This window comes from Arachis hypogaea, chromosome 17, assembly GCF_003086295.3.
Source record: "Arachis hypogaea cultivar Tifrunner chromosome 17, arahy.Tifrunner.gnm2.J5K5, whole genome shotgun sequence".
Lineage (NCBI taxonomy): Eukaryota > Viridiplantae > Streptophyta > Magnoliopsida > Fabales > Fabaceae > Arachis > Arachis hypogaea.
The window spans coordinates 123739014-123763659 of record NC_092052.1 but is presented as its reverse complement, the minus strand read 5'-3'; the positions used below and the strand labels follow the sequence as shown (position 1 = coordinate 123763659).

Sequence of the window (24646 nt, the reverse complement as noted above, 5' to 3'; positions counted from 1 at the left end):
GTACTTCATAAGAATAAAAAATATATATTTTTTAATTATTGATTTCTTGTTAAAAGCACATGTTTTTTTTATGAAAACAAAAAGTATCCAATCAATCATATAATTATTTTTTTATAATAACATACTTATATATTACAAAAATTACCAATGTTCAATTATTAAAAAAAATTATATAATTAAAAATAAAATCTTACAAATTTTTATGAAAGCACTTGTATTTAAATGATATATGAAAAAATAGAATTGAAATTAGTGCATCTAAGATATTGAAAATTTCAAATTTAAAAAAAAAATGAGAAAAAATTGGTGAAGGGACTAATTTGGTGCACGACATTCAATTTCAGGGACTAAAATGAGTCACTTAATGCAAAGTGAGGGACTAATTTGGTGCATTTACAACGATGACATAATGGATGACACGTGGACGAATACTGTCGCGACACGTAACACAAACGGACACGTGGCCAAATAACATTGTGACACGTGGCACAACTATCCACGTCAGCATGCCACGTGTCACTGGTCACCACATCATCATATCATTACACGTGGCCAAATCATGGAGTGACACGTGTCACTTACTATCCACGTCATCCAGCCATGTCATCACGTCGTTAAGGGAAAATGGGTCAGGGACTAATATGGTGCACTTTTCTCAATCTCAGGGACGTAATTGGTGCAATTGGGATCTCAGGGACGATTTTAGACTTTTAGTGCACGACGCCAATCTCAGGACCATTTTTGGGCTTAACTCCTGTTTCGAGTTTGTTTTTAGTTAATCTTCAAATTTAATTATCTACGTCTTTATAATATCTTGATGATCAAGTAACAGCCTCTAGGTTCGTTTTTATCTATTTCTCACGTGTTGCATTTTTTCTAGTTCGACTCTAGATTCTATTTTTTCGACTCTAGCTAATTGTCAAACAGAACATCCTCATGTTTTCATCATGGTTCATAGTCGAGACACACATTTTGCGTCCAACTTCTGTGCTAACAGTAGTAATAACAAATTAGACCAAGAGAGTATGAAAAAGAAGTGATAGAGGCAGAGTTCATCTTTCATCATTTAACTGACATGTAGTAATAATAGTAATACTACAATAAAATTGACATTGACATAGATATAGTACTTTATTAGAATCACTCTTTAACTAAAATCAATTTTGATGAAATAAATTTCACCAAAATTAATTCTAAAATGCAAAATTTTGTTTATTTTTTAGAGGAATGTTAGGGACCAGCAATTTTTGTGATTTGTAGCCATCAATGATAATTTTAATGGTGTGAGATTTCATCCAATGGTTCACTTCTCTTTGATGGTTACATGTTGGCTAGAATTTAACAATGTTACTGTCCCCTGGACTTTTCCTAGTTTTTATAGCAGCAAGGGCACCTCTTTATTGAAGATCCAACTAAATTTGACACCCTGTGGCTCCATTTTACGTGCTCTTTCATCTACGCGTTCTTGTAACCTTCTAATTCTAGGTGCAAGGCCACACACAAAATCCTGTGCACGCCTTCCCTCACTCGTTAATCCCTGTATCTTCTCTAATTCCCACCGTTGGATCAAGAACTCCAAAATGTCAGCATAATCAGCGGCTGTGTATACACCAAGTCGTTGTGCCACTGCAGAGAAGTGATCAAAGAGGTGTGGATCCCTCCCATCGTGCATCAAGTGTGCTGGCATTGTGATATTTGTACGCAACATATTTGATATTGCCAGCATTGTCACACTGGGGTCCACTTCTAGAAGCTTCTCGACAATCCTTTGGTATGCATTCTCATGGCGCTTTTCGTCTGCAGCAATGGTGCCGCATATTCGTGCAAGCACTGGATCGCCGTTCTCTTTGGCAAGTCGAGCCGTGTTGCCATGTGAAATGAAAGTGGCTCGTTCTTGAAATGATGTGTACACAAATCCCATGTACGGATTGTTGTCAGTTTTCCAATCCTATACCGGAACAAATTAAAATGTAAATAATGCATTTTGAAAAAATAATTTTGATGTAATGTAGAAGTTTTAAGAATGAAAACGATGCTGCAAAATGAAGTATACAGGCACTAACTAATAAGGGGCTAAGGGAAGACCAATTTGTACAATAAAAGTAATTACGTTCTGAAAACCAATTAGACTTTGGAAAAGACAACTTTAAAAAGAAAATATTTAATAACTAAAAAATATTAGCTAAAAAATATTTTTTATTTTATATAATATACTCTATAATAAATTAATACTAAATAAAGTAAGTTTAATTAGATTATTTGAGTTTATTGTTTTTTGTCCCTCTTCCATGCGTTACCAATTTTGAAAATACTCCATTAACATCACATCACTAATTAAGGTGGGGAATTAATTAGTTAATATCATAGATGCCTATAATATGGCTAAAATCATTGGTGTTGTAAAGAACCAGTAGTTTTCTAAAGTAGTTTTTAATTATTTGGAGAGTAGTTTATTAAAGTTATTTTTATAAAAGAGAAATGCTAGGGCCAGCAATTTTGGTATTTTGTAATTATCAATTGGCCATCAATAGTATTTTTAATGGTGTGAAATTATATTTAATGGTGGAAAATCACTCATTTTTATTTTGATGGTTAAGTGCTTGCCAAAAAACACAAAAATTGTTGCCCCCTAAACTTTTCCTTTATAAAAAATTATAATATCTATATTTAGTAAATTAAATTGAACTAAAAAGTAAAAATATTTTTAGTAAGTATAAGCAATAATAATTATATTTAGTAAATAATTTTTAAAATTTATAAAAAGTGTAATAAATATATAAATATAAAAGTATACTTATTGATTAATATATAAATTTATATTATATTTTTTATTTTAAAAAATATAAGTTAATTGTAAAGATATATTCTTTTGAAAAAAATATTTTAATTTTTAAAAACTACAAATATAAATACATAATTTTTTTTATATTTATCAAGTACTTATTAAAAAATCTTTATCGAATCTGGCAAATCAAGCCTAACATTTTTCATATTTCCAACATCATTAGAGCTTTTTAAAAACTTTTATTTTTTTTTTCCCATAAAAATGCGTCATTCGAGAACTAAATATTTCTCATAACTTATATAAATGTATGTGTTGACAAATAAAATTTGTGGATCACCTTTTTCTTTACCAAATAAAAGTACTAACAAAGGGATACCGGTCTCAAATATATATGTCCTCAGATTTTTTTTTTTTTTAAATAAGAGACTTAACAACTAAATTATAGAGGTTTAGTTTGATAAAATTTTTTGAAAAGATACTCATTGTATTTGATAAATAAAAAAAATTATATGTTTGTACTTGTAATTTTTTAAAGTTAATTTATACTTATTAAAATTAAAATATTTAAAATAATCTTATATATTAATAAATATTTAAATTTATTTTTATATTTATATTTATTATAATTTTTAAAATTTAAAAATTAATTTATTAAATACAATTATTATTGTTTATACTAATTAAAAGTCATTTTAGTTTGATTTATTAATTAAATATAGGTACTACAATTATTAGAAAGTTATTTTTCCAAAATTAATTTTAATAAAAAAATTTTAAAAATAAAAAACTTTACTAAATTAACCCTGAATTAAGTCAATTTCTTTTTCTTTTTAAATGACAATGAAATTGATTTATCATGGAATAAGCTAACTGAAATAGGGATGATGAAAATTTGGGTCTCAAACCGCAAAAGATACATATTCAATATTCTTGCCACAAAAATATTTAAATGATGATAGATATATATAGAGTTCGTACTGTTTTGACACGTGTGATTCGCATCAATAATAGGTTTTGCTCTACATTGCTGATGTCTAGATGTTTGTTGATTTAATAACATGAGACAAAAATAAATATAGGAAAAATATAGACAATGAAAATATTAAATAATGTGAATAATAAATATATCAAATATTTATTTTACTAGGTGTATGGATAGTTATTCTAATATTAAGATTTAGATGAATAATTAAGAGGTGTAATATATTTTTATTTGATTAGTGATTGTTCATGTTATTCAAAAAATTATCAGTTATCTAGCATTACCTAAAAGGCTAATTCTATGGTGCCTTTTGTTTGATGCCTAACTTTTGCCTAAATTACTTTTTATAATAACTTTAAAATATTTAAAATTTTTTAATTTTTATACTTTTAAATTTAAAATTAATTATCTTACCTATTTTAATAATTAGGCAATACTTTTTAGATACCATAGCAAACACCTACCCATAAATATAAACAACAATATATTTATATCGGGCAGAAAATTATCCATAAATATAAACAAGTAAACAACACAGTTTCAATATATTTATATCGGGCAGAAAATAGTTGAAAGGAGATATTATGACTAAATAGTCAAAATCGTTCCTGAAAGATACATCGATCTTCATTTTAGTCCTCGAAAGATAAAGTTAATCAAAATCGTCTCCGAAAGATACACGATTAGTCACGTTAGTCCTTCCGTCAGTTGGATAATGACGTGTCACGATAAATGCCACGTGGCATATGATGACGTGGAGAGCTAATGTCACGTGTCACAAGATGATTGGTTGACGTGTCAGCTCAGTGACACCTGGCATGCCACGTGTCAGGTCAGTGACACGTAGCATGCCACTGTCAGATGAATGACACGTGGCACTTGATATGTAAAAAAGTTATTTATAATCAAAATAGTCCTTGAAAGTTCAGACGTAAGTCATTTTCATCCCTAAAATTTTAAAAATTAATCAAATTAGTCCTTATATATTTTTTTTTCTTGATAATATTAAATTTAAAATATTTTTTTATACTACTAATTTTAATAGAAATGTAATTGATAATCAAAAAATTAGTAATTGTATTTTCTTCTTAAAATTTTTTTCAATAAAATTATCTCCCTCCTTTAATTCTTGTCAAAATCTCTCTTATTTTTTTCTATTCTAAAGCCTTTTTCTTACATTATTACATTTTGCTGGAATATATATATATATATATATATATATATATATATATATATATATATATATATATATATATATATATATATATATATATATATATATATATATACTCAAAATTGAAATGTAGGTATTTGTTAACCTAAAGAAAGTTATATGCTCAAAATCAAAATTTATGTATGTTAACCTAAATGAAAGTAATACCGTAATGAAAAAAAAAAGATGTATAAATTTTTATTAACTTTGTTTAGGTTAACATACATAAATTTTGATTTTGAGTATATAACTTTGTTTAGGTTAACAAATGCATACATTTCAATTTTGAGTATATATTTATATATTCCAGCAAAATGTAATCATGTAAGAAAAAAGTTTTAGAATAGAAAAGAATAAGAGAGATTTTGATAAGAATTAAAGGAGAGAGATAATTTTATTGAAAAAATTTTTAAGAAGAAAATACAATTACTAATTTTTTGATTGTCAATTACATTTATATTAAAATTAGTAGTATCAAAAAATATTTTAAATTTAATATTATCAAGAAAAAATAAAAAAAAATTATATAAGGACTAATTTGATTAATTTTTAAAATTTTAGGGATGAAAATGACTTACGTCTGAACTTTCAAGGACTATTTTGATTATAAAGAACCCTTTTACATATCAAGTGCCACGTGACATGGCACGTGGCACTGATCTAACACGTGGCATGCCACGTGTCACTGACCTAACATGTCAACCAATCATCTTGTGACATGTGGTATTAACCCTCCACGTCATCATCCAACTGACGGAAGGACTAACGTAACTAATTATATATCTTTCGGAGACGATTTTGATTAACTTTATTTTTCGAAGACCAAAATGAAGATCGGAGTATCTTAGACGATTTTGGCTATTTACTCGAGATATTATATATGCATTTAAACCAACTTCGGTTGGCAGTGGTCAGCTCACATAGTTTAAATAAATAAAGGTTGGAAATTTAAATTTTGTTTTATGAATACAGTAGGTTAGTGAAATAAATCTTTAAATGAAAGTGCAATAAATTAATCATCGAATTAGATACACGGTGAAAAACCAAACAAATATATGCATGTATGTATGACTCACCATGCCAGCCGCAATCAAGTGATGGATGGTCCTCTCAATCATAAGCATATCAACTCGACCCGAAAGGTACAGATAGGTTTTGAGCAAGTCTCCATGCCTGTTCTCCTCCGCGGTCCAAGCCCGAGACCACACTGCCCATGGGCTTGTGCACGAGCCCGTCTTGTCCCCAACGCCATCGAGTTGGTTGATCCATGTTTGATAGGTGGGCAAAGCATCCTCAGTGATCATGTCACCCACCAAAACTACTAAATAATCTTCTGGAAGCTCAGCAGTCCGCTCTCTTAGGGCCCTCACCTGACATATTTACGTGAATCAAATAATCAAAAATGTTATTGCAAATTGGTACACTAAAATTACTAGCCAATTAATTACTTTAATTTAACCAATATAATAATCAGTAAATAAAGACCATAAATAAGAATTATTTGTCATCACACCTGATTATTGAAGTCGTCCACCGGAAGGGACGAGTCTGGTAACAAATCATGGGGCTGCCAGCTTTGGTCGACGGGCTTGACAAGAGGCAAGATGCACTGTGAAGCCCAACCCTCAAGTGACTTGAAAACTTCAATCTTCTCTGGTGCCATTGAGTGTGTCGTCTTAGGGGTTTTGGGGGTTGAAGAAGGTGCATTTGGAAGTAGTGTAGGTGCATATGCCTGTCTTAGTGAGATTGCATGTGGTGGAGAACAGAGTTTGGATATTTTGGACTGTCTGTGATGGGAATCATTATTGTTGCATGCAAGTGATACCCTCTTGAGCGTGAACATCAGCGTTGCTTGCAGTGCCATTTTCTTCCTCGTTTGTGAGAAACAAATGTACCACTAGGCATCTATTTATACTGTGAAACAGAGGCTATAATAGTGAACCAGCAATACGTAAACAGGAAGTATGTCTAAAAAATATAAACTATTTTTTAAAAAAATTATAATTTTTTTTATATTTATTATATTAAATACAATTTAATATTATTAAATATTTTTAATGTCTTTTTTAATTGTATAAAGTATTTAAAATAATTTTTTATCTGAATAAATAATAATATATGATATTTCAAGAAGAGGAATGCTAGGGGCCAGCAACTTTTGTGATTTTAGCCATCAAATAGCCATCAATGATGGTTTTAATGGTGTGAGATTGGTGTGAGAATTTATCCAATGGCTCACCTTTTTTGCTGGTTACATGCTGGTCAGAATTTAACAAAGTTGCTGGCCCCTAGACTTTTCCATTTCAAGAAACTCATTTAAGGAATATAGGTTAAGAATATTTGGAGAAGTATGTTTTATTTTTTGTTAAGACGTAGTTATTATATAAAAGACACGTGTGTTTGACAAGTGTCAAATAAATATCGTACCTAAAATATATCCGACACGCGAACACATCAATTCAGCAAAGTGTCTATTCTTCATAATATATTATTTGTTGTTGTTCCTAATTTATATATATGAAGAGAAAAAGAAAATTGATTACAACAATATATATATATATATGGTGGGTTCTATAGTGTCTTTTATTATGGTATCTAAATTGCCTAACTTACTTTTATAAGTAAAACATAAAATGTATAAAGTAAATATAAAATATTTAAAATTTATTAAATATTATGTTTTTGCCTTTTTTAGTAAGTTAAGTACCATGTTTTAGGTACCATAGTATTCACTATTTATATTATTTAAAAATAATTTATATATTAAAATTAGTCACCAAAATTAGTTATTATATATTATTTATGTACAAATATTTATGTTATTTAGTTTATTTTTAATATATATTTTATATTTTAATATGTATTTTATATTAGTAACTGATTTTAGTGTAAACATATTATTATTGTCGTTGCTGTTTAAATTTATTAGAATCGAGTCTAATTCAACTCTAAATATTTTATATATATATATATTTAAAGATTTTTTTTTGCTTAAAAAATGTTAGATTTGTAATACACCCTCTTTAGAATATTCATTGGAGAATAATGATCAAATAATATAAAATCTAATAGACTATAATACTATATTAAAATTAAAATTGAACAGATTTAATTTAATTTTAAAAAGTAATTAATAAAATAAGAGATGTATTAAGCTTATAAATTATTTAAATACTTTATTTGACGGAGAAAATATGAAAGTAAAGTAATTGTTTCATGCTTGAGTGAAGAATTCTCCAACACTTCTTTTATTGGGGAGCCACAGATAAAGATATCTAAAACGTCTTTTTTTAAAAATATTTTTTAATAATTAAAATTTAACATAAATAATCGATTAAATCGTATTATTTTTGTCAAAATTAGTCCAGACAAATTAATTTAATCAAAAAAATAGTGAATCAAAATTTAAATTGATCTAAATTAATATTATTTTTTATAGAAAATAACTATAATACTAGATAGAAGTATTTTAGTTATTTTCTATAATAAAAATATTATAGTTATTTTCTATAAAAAATAATATTAATTTAGACCGATTCAAGATTTAATTTACCATTTTTTCAGTTAAATTAATTTGTTTAGCCTAATTTTAATAAAAATAACACGATTTAATCGATTATATCTTAAATTTTAATTAATAAAAATATCTTTAAAAAAAGATATTTTAGATGTCTTTATTTAAATGACTACTCCTTATCGAGTTGTGTGGCCACTTTTGTTTGCATAAGATCGCAACATGCATTGACTCGCTTGTTATTCAACTTAATTTTCAAACATCACAATTTGACTGATTTTTTTTATACGAAAAAAATATTAATATTTTTATTAGAAAAAAGATTATTTAGTGTAATTACATGTGGATACATTTTGTAGGTAAAAAATTAATACAAAAAATATGTTCAACATGTGATAATATCTTGACTAATATGCGGGAAATATATTGAACACGTAACAATATCTTAACCAACACGTGGGGGTGAATGTATTGAATAATTTCTACAATATTATAATACATTTCAAATATTAATATTCAACTAAAATACCATCTCTATTTTCATATTAAAAATAATTTCCATCGCAATTTCCTAACCTATGTTTTATTCACATATTTACAAAAATGGGTTTCATTTTTCTTTTATTGATAAAAAGATAATTCAATATCCTTAAATGTTTTTTTATTATTTAAATATTCAAAAATTAACATCATTCTAATGTCCTTTTTGTCATGTATAAACTAAACTAACAATTAGGATAAATATAAAATAAAATTAAAACTTCTATAAATACAAATATTTTTAATATATCAAAATTTATTGCTCAAAGATAAAAAGAAATCGTTTCAACATAAAAAAAATAATAAAAACTAGAGCAAACATATTTAAAATCAAGTATCACCCATTCTATTTCCGCTTTATAACTAAAAAGTTTTTCTAACTGCTTATTAGTGGAAGCTAACATTTCATAAATTAAAAATGTTAAAATAGAAATAAAACTGAATATTATTAGAAACAACCCCTTATACACATTTAATTTTTTTTCAACCAAATCCAACTAAATTAGTCTAAACTTAACAAAAATTATTTTTATTAAACGCAGCATATACACACACATTTCACTAACGCAAATAAAATGCTACTTCACAGATGTTTCGCGTGCCCCACTCAAAAAATATGAAAAACAGTTCTTATCTTCGTGCGTCTCCTCCTCTTTCTTTTATTAGTGCTGCTGTTACGTTATTACGTTTTATTTTTGTTTCTTCTTTTCTTCCTCATATTATTGCAGTCACTTATTCTTTATTTTTTTTCTTGATTTTATTTCTCTCAAAACAGTAAAACAAGAAGAATTAGAAGAAAATGAAATAAAAAAAAAATAAAAAATATAAAAAATAAGTAAAAAATGAAGCAAAAGATGAGGCAAAAGAGAAAGAAGAGTTTTGAATCGTACAGAATTTATCAAAAAGATAATACCAAAATTTTTTAACAATAACACAGAAATGATGTCTTAGTTTTTATACTGAAATTTTACTACAAAAAGCATAAAAATATCTTATTTAATGTTGTATTTTGTTGTTCGTTTTATTCTTCCTTTTTTTTTCTGTTGCTTTTCTTTTTTTAGTAGCATTACTTTTCATATTAAACTTGAATGAATATATTTGTACTGTATTGCAAGCTTAGTTAGTTAAATGAATTTAGGTTCACACTTATTGGATTGAATTTTTAGTAGAAATGAGCTGAAATTTATTATTCTTCTTGTTTTTCTTCTCTTGGTTATATTCATCTCAAGAAAGTAAAACAAGAATAATTATGAGAAAATATAATAAGAAGGAGAAGATGAAGAAAAAAAGATGAAAAAGAAGAAAAAGATGAGAAGGAGGGAGGAAGAAAAATTTTGAATTGTGTACACTTTATTTAAATCCAGAATATACTGAAATTTCTTAATGACGACGACACATAAAGAAACTCAGTTTAAAACAAGCACAGACCAAAATGCATCGAAATTAAACTTAGAATGCACTGATTACGATACACAAACAAATTCGATTCAAAATACACAAATCAAATACACCTTATTTAAATTCAAGATGTACCAAAATTACTTAATGATGACGACACACAAACAAACTCAATTCAAAACAAACACAGACCAAGTGCACCTTATTTAAATCTAGAATAATGCACCGAAATTACTTATAATAACGACGCACAAACAAATTCCTCCTCTTTTTCCTCGTCTTCTTTATCATTATTATCTTTTTCTTTTCTCGTCTGTTTTCTCTTTCTTGTTTTACTTTTTTATTATTTTTCTTGTTTTATTCTGTTAACAAGAATAAAAAAAATAAATAAAAAATAAGAAATTCATAATGCTGTAATATCAACAGAAAGAAAAGAAAAAATACAGCAATAATAACAATAATAAAAGAACGACGATGAAAAAAATACATAATAACGATAATGATAACAATGATAAAGATGATAATGGTAGTGGATCCGAGGAAGAGGAGGAGGAAGTGGTAATAGTGACGACGATAACAACAAAAGATAAAAATGACAAAAAAAAAGGAGAAAAAAAATATGTACCAAAGGAGTGAAGAAGAAAAACATAGGCGTATAAATTTAAAATATTTAGTTAGGAATTTTGTTTGATTGTAATATTTAAATGTATTAAAAATTATCCGTGTATGATAAAACGACTTAAAAGTAGTGGGCAGGCAGGTGAAACCTTAATTGCATGTGGAACTGTTTCAGAACCAACTATTCCGACCAATCCCCCGACAACCGCACAGTAAAAATTTCATTACTTTGCATTGCATTTAATTCCCCTATGTTCCTTCCTTCCTTCCTTCATCTCCCACTTTTTTCAATGAGTGCTTTCTTTCTTCATATATAGTTTAGCTACAGCAACCCCCATTTCTCTCTTCTGTCTCTCTTCTTGTTAAATATTAATAATATTTAATTTTGTTTCTCACTCATTTATATTACCAATTAAAGGGAATTGAAACATTGGTATAGCGCTAGTGGGCCTCCTGCTGGGTGTCAGAGATTCGCCACCCTCTCTAGTAATTTATCTTTTACTCTTCAATCATTATCATCATGCATTTCACAATCTTCGTTCTCACTTTGTCTTTATCACTTTTTCATGTGTGGGGCTAGTAATACTAACTTTATTTACATGTATTCAATCTGATTCAATTCATTTGAATAGAATTGACAGATTAGATTGAGTTATGAATAGAAGTGCGAATCTCACCAACTTGCATTTTTGATATATTATAATATGTAATTAAAAATTATTATATATAATATGATGAATTTTGATAAAAATTAAATTCACATATTTTTACTTTTATAATTCTAATAAGGATTTTATTATAATTTTATTATTTTTAATTTTATAAGTTTAATTTTATATTTTTTATTTTATTAATATATTTAAAAATTATAAAATGATGAATTATGTTTGATTGAAAAAATTAATTTGTTGCGGATGAAATTAAATAGAGTCAAGTGTGAAATTTTAGAATGCAAGTAAAATTAGAATTAAAAATTTTCAATTTATGAATAAGATAAAGATTGTATTTTAAAGAGATTTTTTAAATTTGTAAATAAGATTAGGGTGAAGTATAAATTTTACTCTATTATTATCCATTGCTAACCCTATAATCATGTGATTGTTCCTATGATATTTTTTATTTGTTTTGGTGACGAAAAGAATGCAGAAATACAGAGATAACGTGACTCAAAATTATGTTACTGAACTCTTTAATTTGTTGAATTTTGACCTAATTTTATTGTATGTCTCAAGACAAAAATATCTACTAATTATCTCAACTATTAATCTTGTAGATATTTTGTGAATATGACGAGAATGAATTATGGAATAAAAAATACCTAAAATGAGAAGAATATATTTGATAAATTAATTTTGATGATTGTGTGTGTTTTATTCGGGAAGAGAAGGGTGTGGCTGGGAATTGCGTGGGACATTTGAGACAGTAGATAGGGAATTTATACTCAGTCCTATTTATGGTCCACTTATCATAAAAAGTAATTTTACATAAGCTTTTTGAAAGGATTGAGAGAAGACTCAGAGTAATCATAGAAACAAAAGGATATTAAATTGAAAAGTGTATTAAGCTTCCCTTACAAGAGTACTGCATTATGCCATTTATAGCAATAACAACACAGTTGCAGTAACAAGATAACAGAATAACCAATTCTTGTTATTCAGTCCACAACTTAACTAACTCACTATTATACACTAATATCTTTATACTCTATTAGCCCCCCTCAAACTTAAAGTCACCATCGAGGAGTTACTTTAAGTTTGTTTTTAAATTTGTCAAAGAATTCTAGAGATAATGGCTTAGTAAAGATATCAGCCACTTGATCAGTGGCACTGATATGAACAACACTAAGCTGCTTGCGGTTCACCCTTTCTCGCACGAAGTGAAGGTCTAACTCAAAATGTTTAGTCCTACTGTGGAGAATTGGATTTTCAGCTAACAAAACTGCACTAATATTGTCACAATATAGTATTGGAGTGGCTGAGATTTTGACTTGAAGTTCCTCAAGCAAGTGAAGCACCCAAATGAGCTCAGAATCACATGCTGCAAGACCCCGATATTCTGCCTCTGTACTACTTCTACTTACTGAAGCTTGCTTTCTACTGGATCAGGAGATCACATTTGAGCCAAGATAAATGCAAAAACCGCAAGTGGATCGTCGATCATCCAAGTCTGACCCCCAATCAGAATCTGAGAAAGCAAATAACCTTAAATCAGTACTAGGATGAAATAGAATCCCCTGATTTGCTGTTCCAGCAAGGTACCTTAGGATCCTCTTTACACATTTCCAATGTGACATAAGAGGAGCTTGCATATATTGGCTAACCTTGTTCACTGAATAAGCAATATCAGGGCGTGTAATAGTAGCGTATTGCAGGGAACCAACAATAGATCGATATAAAGTTGGGTTATGAAAATAATCAGTGCCTTGTTTTGTTAATTTCATTGTAGTTACCATAGGCGTTGGCACTCCTTTAGAGTCTACCATGCCAGCCTTGGATAACACATCCTGAATGTATCTTGTTTGTGATAAATGATAAGAACCAGTATGTGATTTATGAGCTTCAATGCCTAAAAAATAACTAAACTTACCAAGGTCCTTTAATGAAAAAATCTGATTTAAATCTGTGATAGTACTTTGAATAGCCTGAGAGTCATTTTCAGTTATCAATATATCATCAACATAGACTAATATGTAAAGTTTAAGATCACCTGAGTGTTTCATAAATAAACAATGATCAGACCGTGTCTTAGTGAACCCAAATTTAGCCAAAGTGGTAGCAAGCTTGAGAAACCAAGATCTGGGCGCTTGCTTCAAACTATAGAGTGATTTATGTAATTGACAAACCTGTAAATTATCACCTTGGTGAAACCCAGGGGGTTGCTTCATGTAAACAAGCTCAGTTAAGTCACCGTTAAGAAATGCATTGTTAAAATCTAGTTGTTTAATTTGCCATTTATAAGATAGAGCAAGGGTTAAAATAATGCGAATTGTAGGAGGCTTGATCACCGGGGCAAAAACCTGATCAAAATCGATACCTTCGATTTGATGATTACCTTTCGCTACAAGACGAGCCTTATATTTCATAATCTCACCATTAGGATGCATATCCATCTACAACCAATGACCTTAGTATGAGATGGAGCTGGTACAATAGACCATGTTTTAGTGTTATATAGAGCTTGTAATTCATCCAGCATTGCTTGTTTCCAATGGGTAGAATTCAAAGCTTGAGAAACAGTAGTAGGGGGTTGATTAATCAAGTCATTGGAAGAAGAGGTTGTAGTGATAACAGAAAAAGAGGCAGGCTTTGATACACCAGATTTTGATCTGGTGATCATAGGATGAGAATTAGTGGTAGGAATAACATTAGAATTAGCACCAAGTTGTATCTCAATCCCAGAAATAGGAATACTGTCTGTATATACAGTTGGAAAATCTCTTTGGGAGAAAATATTATGAGGAGGCTGCAGAGATGTAGTGGTGTCTGAAACAAATGGTGGTGAAGAATTTGAGGGTAAAGCATTATTAGATGAAGGAACATTTTGAATTTGTACACGACCACCATTAGAAGAAGAAGATAATGATGGATCATGAAAAATAGAATCTGAGGTATATGAGGGGGAGGATGTTAAAATTGGAAAAGTAAGGACAGTATGAGGAAATTGATTTTTAACAAGAGGAGGATTGGTGTTAGAAAAGAGATCAATATAGGGAAATTTATGTTCATCAAAGAGAACATGACGAGTAATTACCACCTTACCACTCTTGGTAAGACACTTGTATCCCTTATGGTTTGGAGCATAACCTAAGAAAACTGATAAATCAGATTTGAAATCAAATTTATTAGAGGTATAAGGCTTTAAACAAGGATAACAGGCACATCCAAATACTTTTAAAAAAGAATAATCAGGGCTATGATTGTGTAAAAGTTCATAAGGAGACAAGGTCTTAGTATTAGAGGAGGGTAATCTGTTGATTATGTAAGTGGCTGAGAGGAATGCATCATCCCAATGTAACAAGGGAAGTGATGTAGCAGCCAACATGGCTAAACCAATTTCAGTAATATGCCTATGTTTTCTCTCAGCTCTTCCATTCTGTTGGTGTGTATAAGGACATGAAAAACGATGTGTAATGCCTTGAGAAGCTAGATATTGAGTGAAAGATGTAGAAAGGTATTCTCAGCCATGATCAGTTTGAAGTGCTTTGATTTTCAAACCAGTATGTCTTTCTATATTTGCTTGAAATTGTAAAAAAGCTTGAAAAGCTTGAGACTTTGAATTTAAAAGAAAAACAAATGTGTATCTGGTATATGCATCAATGAAAGAAATATAATAATTGAAACCATTAAAGGAAGTAATGGGAGAGGGTCCCCAAATATCAGAATAAATCATATCTAATGGAGCATGAAAATTATAAGAATCATTAGAGAAAGGTAATAGATGCATCTTAGCTTTGCAACAAGATTCACACAAACCAGAATTTATTGAATTGATATTAATAGGAACATGACATTTATTCATTACAGCTATAGCAGTTTTAGAAGCACAATGACCAAGCCTTTGATGCCATAGATTATAAGAATCTGATTGAGCAAGAAAAGTACTTGGAGCACTCTTAACAGACGAAGAAAAAGAAGTATCATTAGGCCTAGATTGAACTACTGCAACATTCTCAAATTCATAAATTCCATGATTAGATCTCCCTTTGAGAAGAACGTTCTTGGAGGCCTGAGATTTAACAAAGCATTCATTAGGATGAAATTCAAAATAACAAGCATTGTCACAAGCAAATTTGTGAAGACTGATGAGATTTCTTGCAATGTCAGGAGAATGAATTAAGTGATCAAGAATGAAACATTTTTTAGTCTCAAGATTAATTAAATAAGAGTGACCAATAGAGGAAATTGCACTACCTGAACCATTACCTACTAGAATCTGGTCAGAACCTTGATAAGCTGAGGGGTGAAAAAGATTATTCGGATCAGGGGAGATGTGATGGCTCGCACCAGTGTCTGGGAGCCATGTAGAGTCGGATAGAACTGAAGGTGTGGCTAGGTAAGCTTGAGGTTGATGATAAGTCGATGGAGGTGGCAGAGGAGATTGTGGAGCTGAGGATGATTGAGAAGGTGAGGAGGAAGCCTGGTATGCTTGATTGAACCGATGAAAGCAATTCAGGGCAGTGTGTCCCATGCGACCACACACCTGACATTGGGGTCGAAAATTGGAATTGAAGGTGCGACCTCCACGTGCTCCACGAAAACCTCTTCCTCTTCGGCCTCCATTGTTAAATGTAGCAGTAGATCTTCTTGGTGGATAAGAGGCTTGAGTGTAGTGAGCTTGAAATTGAGAGAGATCAGACTTTCTGAATCTTGTAAGCATGTCTTCATGACCCAGTAAAAGGGCTTCAGCTTCCATGAGTGTTAAAGAGTCAAATTTTGTCATGACACTAGAGAGATACAAGGTATAATCCTCTATCAAACCATCAGTAATCGCTGAAATATGATCTTCAACAGAGAGAACATATCCATTTGCAGCTAAAGCATCAACTATTGTGCGAATTTTCTTCAAATACTCAGTAGCCGAAAGTCCTTGCTTTTGAACCAGTTTGAGTTGTGCTTTCAACTGTTGAATCTTGATCTTGGAGATCTTGGCAAAATATTCTTGAATATTATTCCAGACTTGATAAGCGTAGGTACAGTCCAACATGCGATTCTTGAAGGAAGAATCAATGGAGGTGAGCAACCATGTAAACAAATAGTGATCTTTGGTGATCCAATCCTTGAATGCTTCAGATTCGGTACTGGCAAGGCGCGCAGCATCATTCGCATATTGAGGAGGAATCTGATCTTGGCTGAGATGAGAGCCCAGCCTGTTAGCATGAATAACGTGTAAGGCTAATTGATTCCACGTTTTGAATGTATCTTCAGTAAGTTCTTTAAGAACGGGTGCAGAAAAAATGTTAGTGGGAGGGTTTGATTGGGCGGGAATGATAGAAGCCATGGATTCACAACCTGGCTCTATGATACCATGAAAGGATTGAGAGAAGACTCAGAGTAATCATAGAAACAAAAGGATATTAAATTGAAAAGTGTATTAAGCTTTCCTTACAAGAGTACTGCATTATGCCATTTATAGCAATAACAACACAGTTGCAGTAACAAGATAACAGAATAACCAATTCTTGTTATTCAGTCCACAACTTAACTAACTCACTATTATACACTAATATCTTTATACTCTATTACTTTTGCGTCATAAACAGTAAATAGGAACTCAAAATATCTCTCTCTTCTCTATTAAAAGGAACTAACTTTAGTCTCTATTGTGGTCCTACTTAATTAATTAATTAAAATACTTAAAATTAATGTAATTAATTTTTTTAAATAATATTATTTAAATTTATAAATTTAAAAATAATTCACTATTAAAGATATTAATATTAAATAAATTCATATATAACAATAATACACAATATATAATTCAAAACTACACTAATTTGTAAAATTACTTAATAAAAAAAAACATAATTAAGCTTTACAAGCATTATAAAATTACTATATGTGTTTAATTAAACTCTAATTAATTATTAAAATTATTAATAAATTAATTATGGTTTAATTATTTAATTAATTATTATTTAAATAATTAATATAAATTATTAATTAAATAAAATATAATTATTATTAACTTAATTATTATTTAATTATTTAATATAATTATTTAATTATTTTAGATTTTATATAATTATTTATTTTTATAATAACTTGCCAAATGGCAAGTTATTATTAGTTAATTTGAGTCCCTGTTTAGAGGGACTTCTTCACCTTGAGATCCGTGCAAGAATTCGTTTCTTCTCCTCTCCAGCGGTCCCGTTTCTCTTTTGTCAGAAGCAGGGCCTCAACATACTACCCATTAGAGTTGCTCTTATAATCATGCAGTGACTAATTTTTTGTCAAAAATATTATTTGTACATTAAAATTAATTATTATATATATTTATATATAATTTAATATATATTTTATATTAATAATTAATTTTAATAGCTGATTTAGTTTATATTTAACAGAATTAATTTTATATTAATAAAAAATTTAAAACACATTTTCGTAAATGTGCAATTTAAAAATAAGTTACGAAAATGATAGTTAAAAAATTAGAGTTTCACTTGTTATATAGTAAGTTTTATTTGTCACATTATTTTTTTTGTTAATGTAAAACATATATATTAGTTTATGATTATATATTTTTGTTATATTTTTAAATAATTAAAAAATATTTTTTATAACAAATTTTGAAGACGTTTTTGTTATCGATAAAATAATTTGGATGTATTTTGTGTGGTTTATTTTATTTTTAATATAAAAAGAAGATGTGTCCTATACTCCTATTTGGCTATTTAGGCACGTAGTCAACAAGTATTTCATAAGATTACTATAGTCTCCTATGTTTAGGTTTAACGGTAATACGTGTGTGGTTTTCTGTTAATCGGGTTTAGTAAGTGTCTAGACCAGCATTGTTTTCCTATGAAAATAGTACGTATTACTCATCAAACCTAATTTTTTTAGAAAAATTATTACATGGACACAAGTTGTTTTAGAAAAAAAAGCTCTTAGGCACACTAAAAAAAGAAATTCATAAATGAGCGTGTGTGTATATGTTAAATAAAATCGGTGGATATGATTTGAATTTTAAAAATATTATTTGTACATTAAAATCAGTCACAAATATCATCAATTATTATATATTTTTTATAAATATATATATAATTTAATTTATATCTAATATATATTTTGTATTTTAATAAATATTTTATACTAATAATAAATTTTAGTGTATACCTAATATAATTGTTTTATTTATATTATGATATGCTTCTATTTATCAATTATATATACTATGTGTAATTAATAAAATTAGTCACAAAATTAATAATTATATAAAATATATATTAAAATATAAAATATATATTAAAAATATATTTTATATATAAATATATAATAATTAATTTAACAATTATTTTTTTATGTGTATTTTTCATTTTTATCTCCTAAAATATATTGTATAAAATTAGTGATTTATTATTCACTCCCCTTTGGAACGATACACATTGACGGATTGTTTTTTAATATAAAATAAAAAAAAAGTTTTATTTTTTTCGAAAAAAATTATTCTAATTTTAATTTTTGGGATACAATTTTTTTTTGGTATTTCAAACAAGTTTATTGTATTTTGGCAAACTTCGTTATTTCACTAAGGTTCGTCACACCTTCTAATAAGTTTAAGGTTATCAGAGTGCGACAAACCTTAATAAAATAACAAAATTTAGCAGAATATGATAAATTTATTTAGAATATAAAAAAAAATTTATATTCGAAAATTAAATTAAAATTAGAATAATTTTTTTTTGAAAAATAAAACTCTTTTTTATTTTATAGTAGGAAAAAATCTCATTATTGACTTATTGTGAATAGTAAAGGTTCGAGGTAGGTTTTACCATAAAGTGTTTTTCTCGAGTAGTTGGGTTTCAATCTCACTTCATTTAGTATTATATTAAGCACTAGTAGTGTCACTTCCAACAACTATATATGCAGATTGTTTAATTATTTCGTTGTTGGTTCTCGCAGTGAAAAAAAAAATTGATAAATAATTCTGCTATTTGAGTATATACTAGCTACATAACTGATATATCTGATTCAACAGTTGGCATTGACTAAGACTTTATGTACTAAATCATTATTTTCTTTATGCACTAATAAGTCATTAACATTTAGCATCAGTTTCATACGTGGCCTATTTACTGATATATAGATATCTAACCTAAATTATTAGGGATTTTTTTAAATAAATAAAATTAATATAAAAATTATATATTGAGACGTGTGGTGAAAATTTATCGGCTCATTTTTTTAGTTATGAAAATCACGGTTGTGTTGTGCATGGTTATCGGTTACAGGGAAGCTAGACTATTATGTGGGGCAGCTTTTTTGCTCAGCTGCAGGATGAAGAATTCAGACCGTGCAAATTTTTTGCAAGTAAAAGTGGCTGATCAAATCGGAGAGTCCGATTTGAAGGGAGGAAAAATTTGAAATTTCAACGTCAAATCGGACCGTCCGTGTTGTGTGTATTTAAATTTTATTAGAAATTCGTATATTAAGTTGCATGGTCCGATTTGAGTATTATAGTGTATTTTTGAATCAGAAGCAAGTAATCGCTGGGTCCGAGTTATGCGTGCATATATATATAAAAGTGTGTTACTCGTGAAGAAGATTTCAGATCTGGTGTTGTTCTTCTTCTTGCTCGACTTCTTCTTCTCCTTTCTTCTACCTGTGTTCTCTCTTCTCTAAAATGAAGTAAAAAATTTTGGTTTTGAAGTTTCTGTTTTTATTTAGGTAAGTGAGAGAAATAGATGATAGAGTTCTTTTAAAAGTGTATTACTTTGGTCAGATTTTGTTACAAACTTCCGAAGGAGTGAAATTTATTTGTGAAAATTCGTTAGATGTTGTTATTCCCTTCACAATCGCATTTAAAGAGTTCAAAGGTGTGATCTGTGAGAAGATAGATTTTGAGATATCCCATACCGATGTTTGGTGGATTCGTCCAATTTGAAACCAAATATGTAACGGACGAAGTGAGTATGCAAGAGATGTTTTCAATGTATATTGAAAGTCGTGCTCGAATCTCGTTCATCGAGTTGTATATTGAATTCGAACAATCTGAAGCCGACCAGAATATTGTACGAGAAGATTACAATAGTGACAGTGAAGAACAGTTCGAAAGCAATTACGAAGTTGTTGGTCCAGACGGAGATGAAAATCAAGGTGACGGCACTGTGGCCCCAAATGTGACAGATGTGACAAATGCACTCGTGAACGAAGTGCCGTTTGGGGAGCCATCTTTCATGCGAGTGTTGGATTTGGATGCCATGCATGTTCCGGAGTTTCCGGAATATATGAGTGCAGGTACATAATTGGCTATATTTATAAAAAAGATTAGAATTTTCTAATAATGTATGTTGATCGATGGACGTGAAAGTTAAGTGACATGTGAATATATACCCAATTAGCAGTTGTTTATTGTGTTTATTTAGGTAAGTTTAAGATAATAGTTTTTTTAATTAGTTATTGGTTTAGTTAAATATAAATTAGTATGTAGTAATTATTTAGGTAATTATGTGTTTAGGTTTTTATTTTGTTTAGACTGAGATAAAACCTGATATAAAATTTATTTATATCATAATTGATGCAGTGAATATTGATCTACCTTTAAATTTGGTTATTAAATATTCGTGTATTAATTTTTTTCGTATGGTTGTCGTCGCGGCAGAAATTCCTCAAGTGTCTTGGCATTTTCTTCAATTAGACTCATCGCAACACGATGAGGTTTTGACTATTAAGAACTCTTCGACCACCTTCACTTCTACTAGAGTCACCAGAAACCAACCCTCTCGAAGCACCGGAGGAAGTGATGCCCGGGTACCTCGCATCCAAGGAATACCTACCCGCCATAATATCAGGCTGATGGCCATATTGTGATTGGCCTGCATCTACAGCCATGAACCCAAACAACTGGCTAAAAGAACCTCCATCTCCTAAGTCATACTGTGGCACACTCCAATACTGTTGATGGATTGGGTATGATGAGGTAAACTGCGTCTGAGGTACATATTGGCTTGAGGACTAAGGTTGTTCTTGTGGGGGTGGAGATGGGGGTGGAGGTGGCGGTGAATGTGGTAACTGTTCTTCATTCTCTTCATCCTCTTCAATCACATCATTCATGACCTGATCACCCTCATCATTCTCTTGAACCACAAGATTTGACAAGTTCAAGTGGTGGTCATATTTATTATGGTACCAGTGCATGTAAATATCTAAGGGATGCTGTGGAGGCATGGGAAGCTCAGTAAGAACGTGATTATACCTGTTTGTCCATTGCATAACCCAAAATGAATGACTCGTGGTTGTGGCCCAGTTAAGATTCTTAGGCCCAGTTAGAACTTCATTGTGTGCCTTGTCTAGATTCCATTCCTGATGAGGAACTCCCTGAACAAAATCGAACTGTTGCCTACACCGATCGATAGCATGCCACTCAATGCATTCAAAAGACACCAATGGCATTGTAGCACTCCACACAACCGAATGCATGTAGATGTCAGGAGGAATTATATCTGGATCCACGCGATCCACAGCATAAGCAACCCACACAAACTGGTGAAAATTAACGAGACTCATTATTACAATCCAAATAACAATAACATTAAACCAAAATCAGATACTTCTGTACTGAAAATATACATGGCCTTCCTGAAGATCATCGAATGCCTTCCTAAAGTGAGCAAGTGTAAGATACCTAAAGCGTCGGTCTCCACGCTCCCAGTTACGCCACCTAATATGACGTATTTCATTAATACAAGTCGATTCTAAATATGAAGATACAGAGTCTACGTAAGATAATGTTACCTATTTGCAAGCGAAAAACTGTGGGGTTCCCTCAGAACCGGTGCTAGATACGGCATTCGCATAAAAGTCCAAACGAGCAAGAGTGTTAGTGGACCATCGATCTCCTTACAGTCATAACGAGATGCCCTGCATAATCCCCTGCAAAGGTGGGCTAGGCATGCCGAACCTCAACTTTACTGTCCAATACTGCCAAAATCACTTAGCAAGGACAGAAACTTCCAGTGCACAGATGCCCCAGATTTGTCTCCAAACAAGATCGTACCGATCAACAACATAATGTGGCACTTCACGTACCTCTGTATACTGTTTTCATCAATCAACTGCAAACGTTCTTTCAGATCACGAAGCCATGTCAGTTTTATGCAGCTTCCTCTACAGTCTGACTTTCTCAGAGCAACCCCAAATTGGTGCAGACACTCCGCCTCTAAGGCTTCAAAACTACTAATAGTCATCCCTGTGACTGGAAGATCATCCGTCGAAAGACCGAGAATTAAGGTCACATCTTCCAGCGTCACAGCACATTCACCAACCGGAAGGTGAAAGGTATGTGTCTCTGGATGCTACCTTTCAACTAAAGCATTCACTAGTGTTTTCTGACATTGAACTATTCCAATTTGGGACGCATGATAAAAATCAATAAACCATAACTGCTCCTCCACTCTATCATCGTACCGATCCAGGGGGAGGGGATCATACGTCAACATCCGTGAACTTTACAAAAACATAAAATACTAGTTAAATTATTAACAATTACTAATTTACTACTAAAACATCATAATTTTCTAACTAGAGTAACTAATTAAGTAACATCATGCTAAATTTTTGGTTAATTACCAAATTTATTCATTACCATCCTAACCTACCAATTAATTAACTATCATTATTAATCATTTATCACCAGTAACTCAACAAACAAATATTAATTCAAAATTTTAAATCACACCACACAACTATCATACATAATTTTACTAAATCTAATTTACTAAGTAATAATATTTTAACTTCTAAATTTACTTGATTATCCGAAAGTTAACACGTTGTATTATATTCTACAAAGTCTAATTGTTAATCAAAATTCTCTACATTATTTTTAAAAATTCGGCACCTTTTTACTTTCTTTATTTACTGTTACGAAAAATTTCTATCACTTATACAGTTATAATTTTTACAATTAATTATAAAAGTTAAATAATTAATTATAATTTTTAAAATTATTATAAAAAATTCTATACATATATTTTTTATTAATTTATCATTACTCTAACTCAAATATTATCATTGATTAAAATATTCTCCAACCATATTTACATATGATGATGATGTTACTGATATATGCTCTTAACTTGAACTACTAACAACAACAATTTTAATTAAATATCTACCAATAATCAATATATTTCTAAATAATAATAATAATAATGTCACTGATATATGCTCTTAACTTTGAACTTCTAACAACAACAATCTTAATTAAATTTCTAGTAATAATCAGTATATTTCTAACTAATAATAATAATAATAATAATAATAATAATAATAATAATAATAATGTACTATGTTAAAACTACAAGCAACAACTATAATTAACAGTCTAATAATAATAATAATAATAATAATAATAATAATAATAATAATGAGCCTGCTATATATCTCCTAAGCTTAACTATAATTAAATTTCTAACAACAATAATAATGATTCTGAAATATAAAAAAAATTAATAAATACACTTATATAATCTTCATAGCTAAGATAATTTATAATATAAAATTCAGGACAATCAACATCTCTATATTTTTTCTTCTTTGACATCTTAATCTGTTTTGGGTAAAGGAGAAACAACAAGCCTTGTTGAAGGATGAAGAAGAAGGGAGAATATGCGTGGCTGCTGGGTGGGGATAGATCAAAATGATGGCTTGAAAGGGATTCGAAAGTAGGTGTGGATGAAGTAAAGGGTTCAATGCTGGTTAAGGGAGCACCGTCCTGGGGAACAAGGGAGCTGCGACACGTGGAAGCCAGTCAACAAATCTCACAGTTCGTGTTGTTGTGAGCAAGTCGGACCGTCCGATAAGCCTCTCTCCACTCGCACGTACAGTCCGATTTCTGTCTAAGCTGATATCACATGCAGGTAAAGCACACCTGCTC

General features: G+C 29.8%; 1 protein-coding gene across 1 annotated transcript; it reads right to left on the bottom strand.

Moving 5' to 3' along the window:
- Nucleotides 1-1246: 1246 nt before the first annotated feature.
- LOC112766517 (stearoyl-[acyl-carrier-protein] 9-desaturase 6, chloroplastic) lies at nt 1247-6844 on the bottom strand. Its single transcript, XM_025812406.3, has 3 exons — nt 6494-6844; nt 6057-6350; nt 1247-1948 (listed from the first exon to the last, which is right to left on the bottom strand). The coding sequence occupies exons 1-3, from the start codon at nt 6842-6844 to the stop codon at nt 1376-1378; spliced, it is 1218 nt and encodes a 405-aa protein (XP_025668191.1). The 3' UTR covers nt 1247-1375.
- Nucleotides 6845-24646: the final 17802 nt, after the last annotated feature.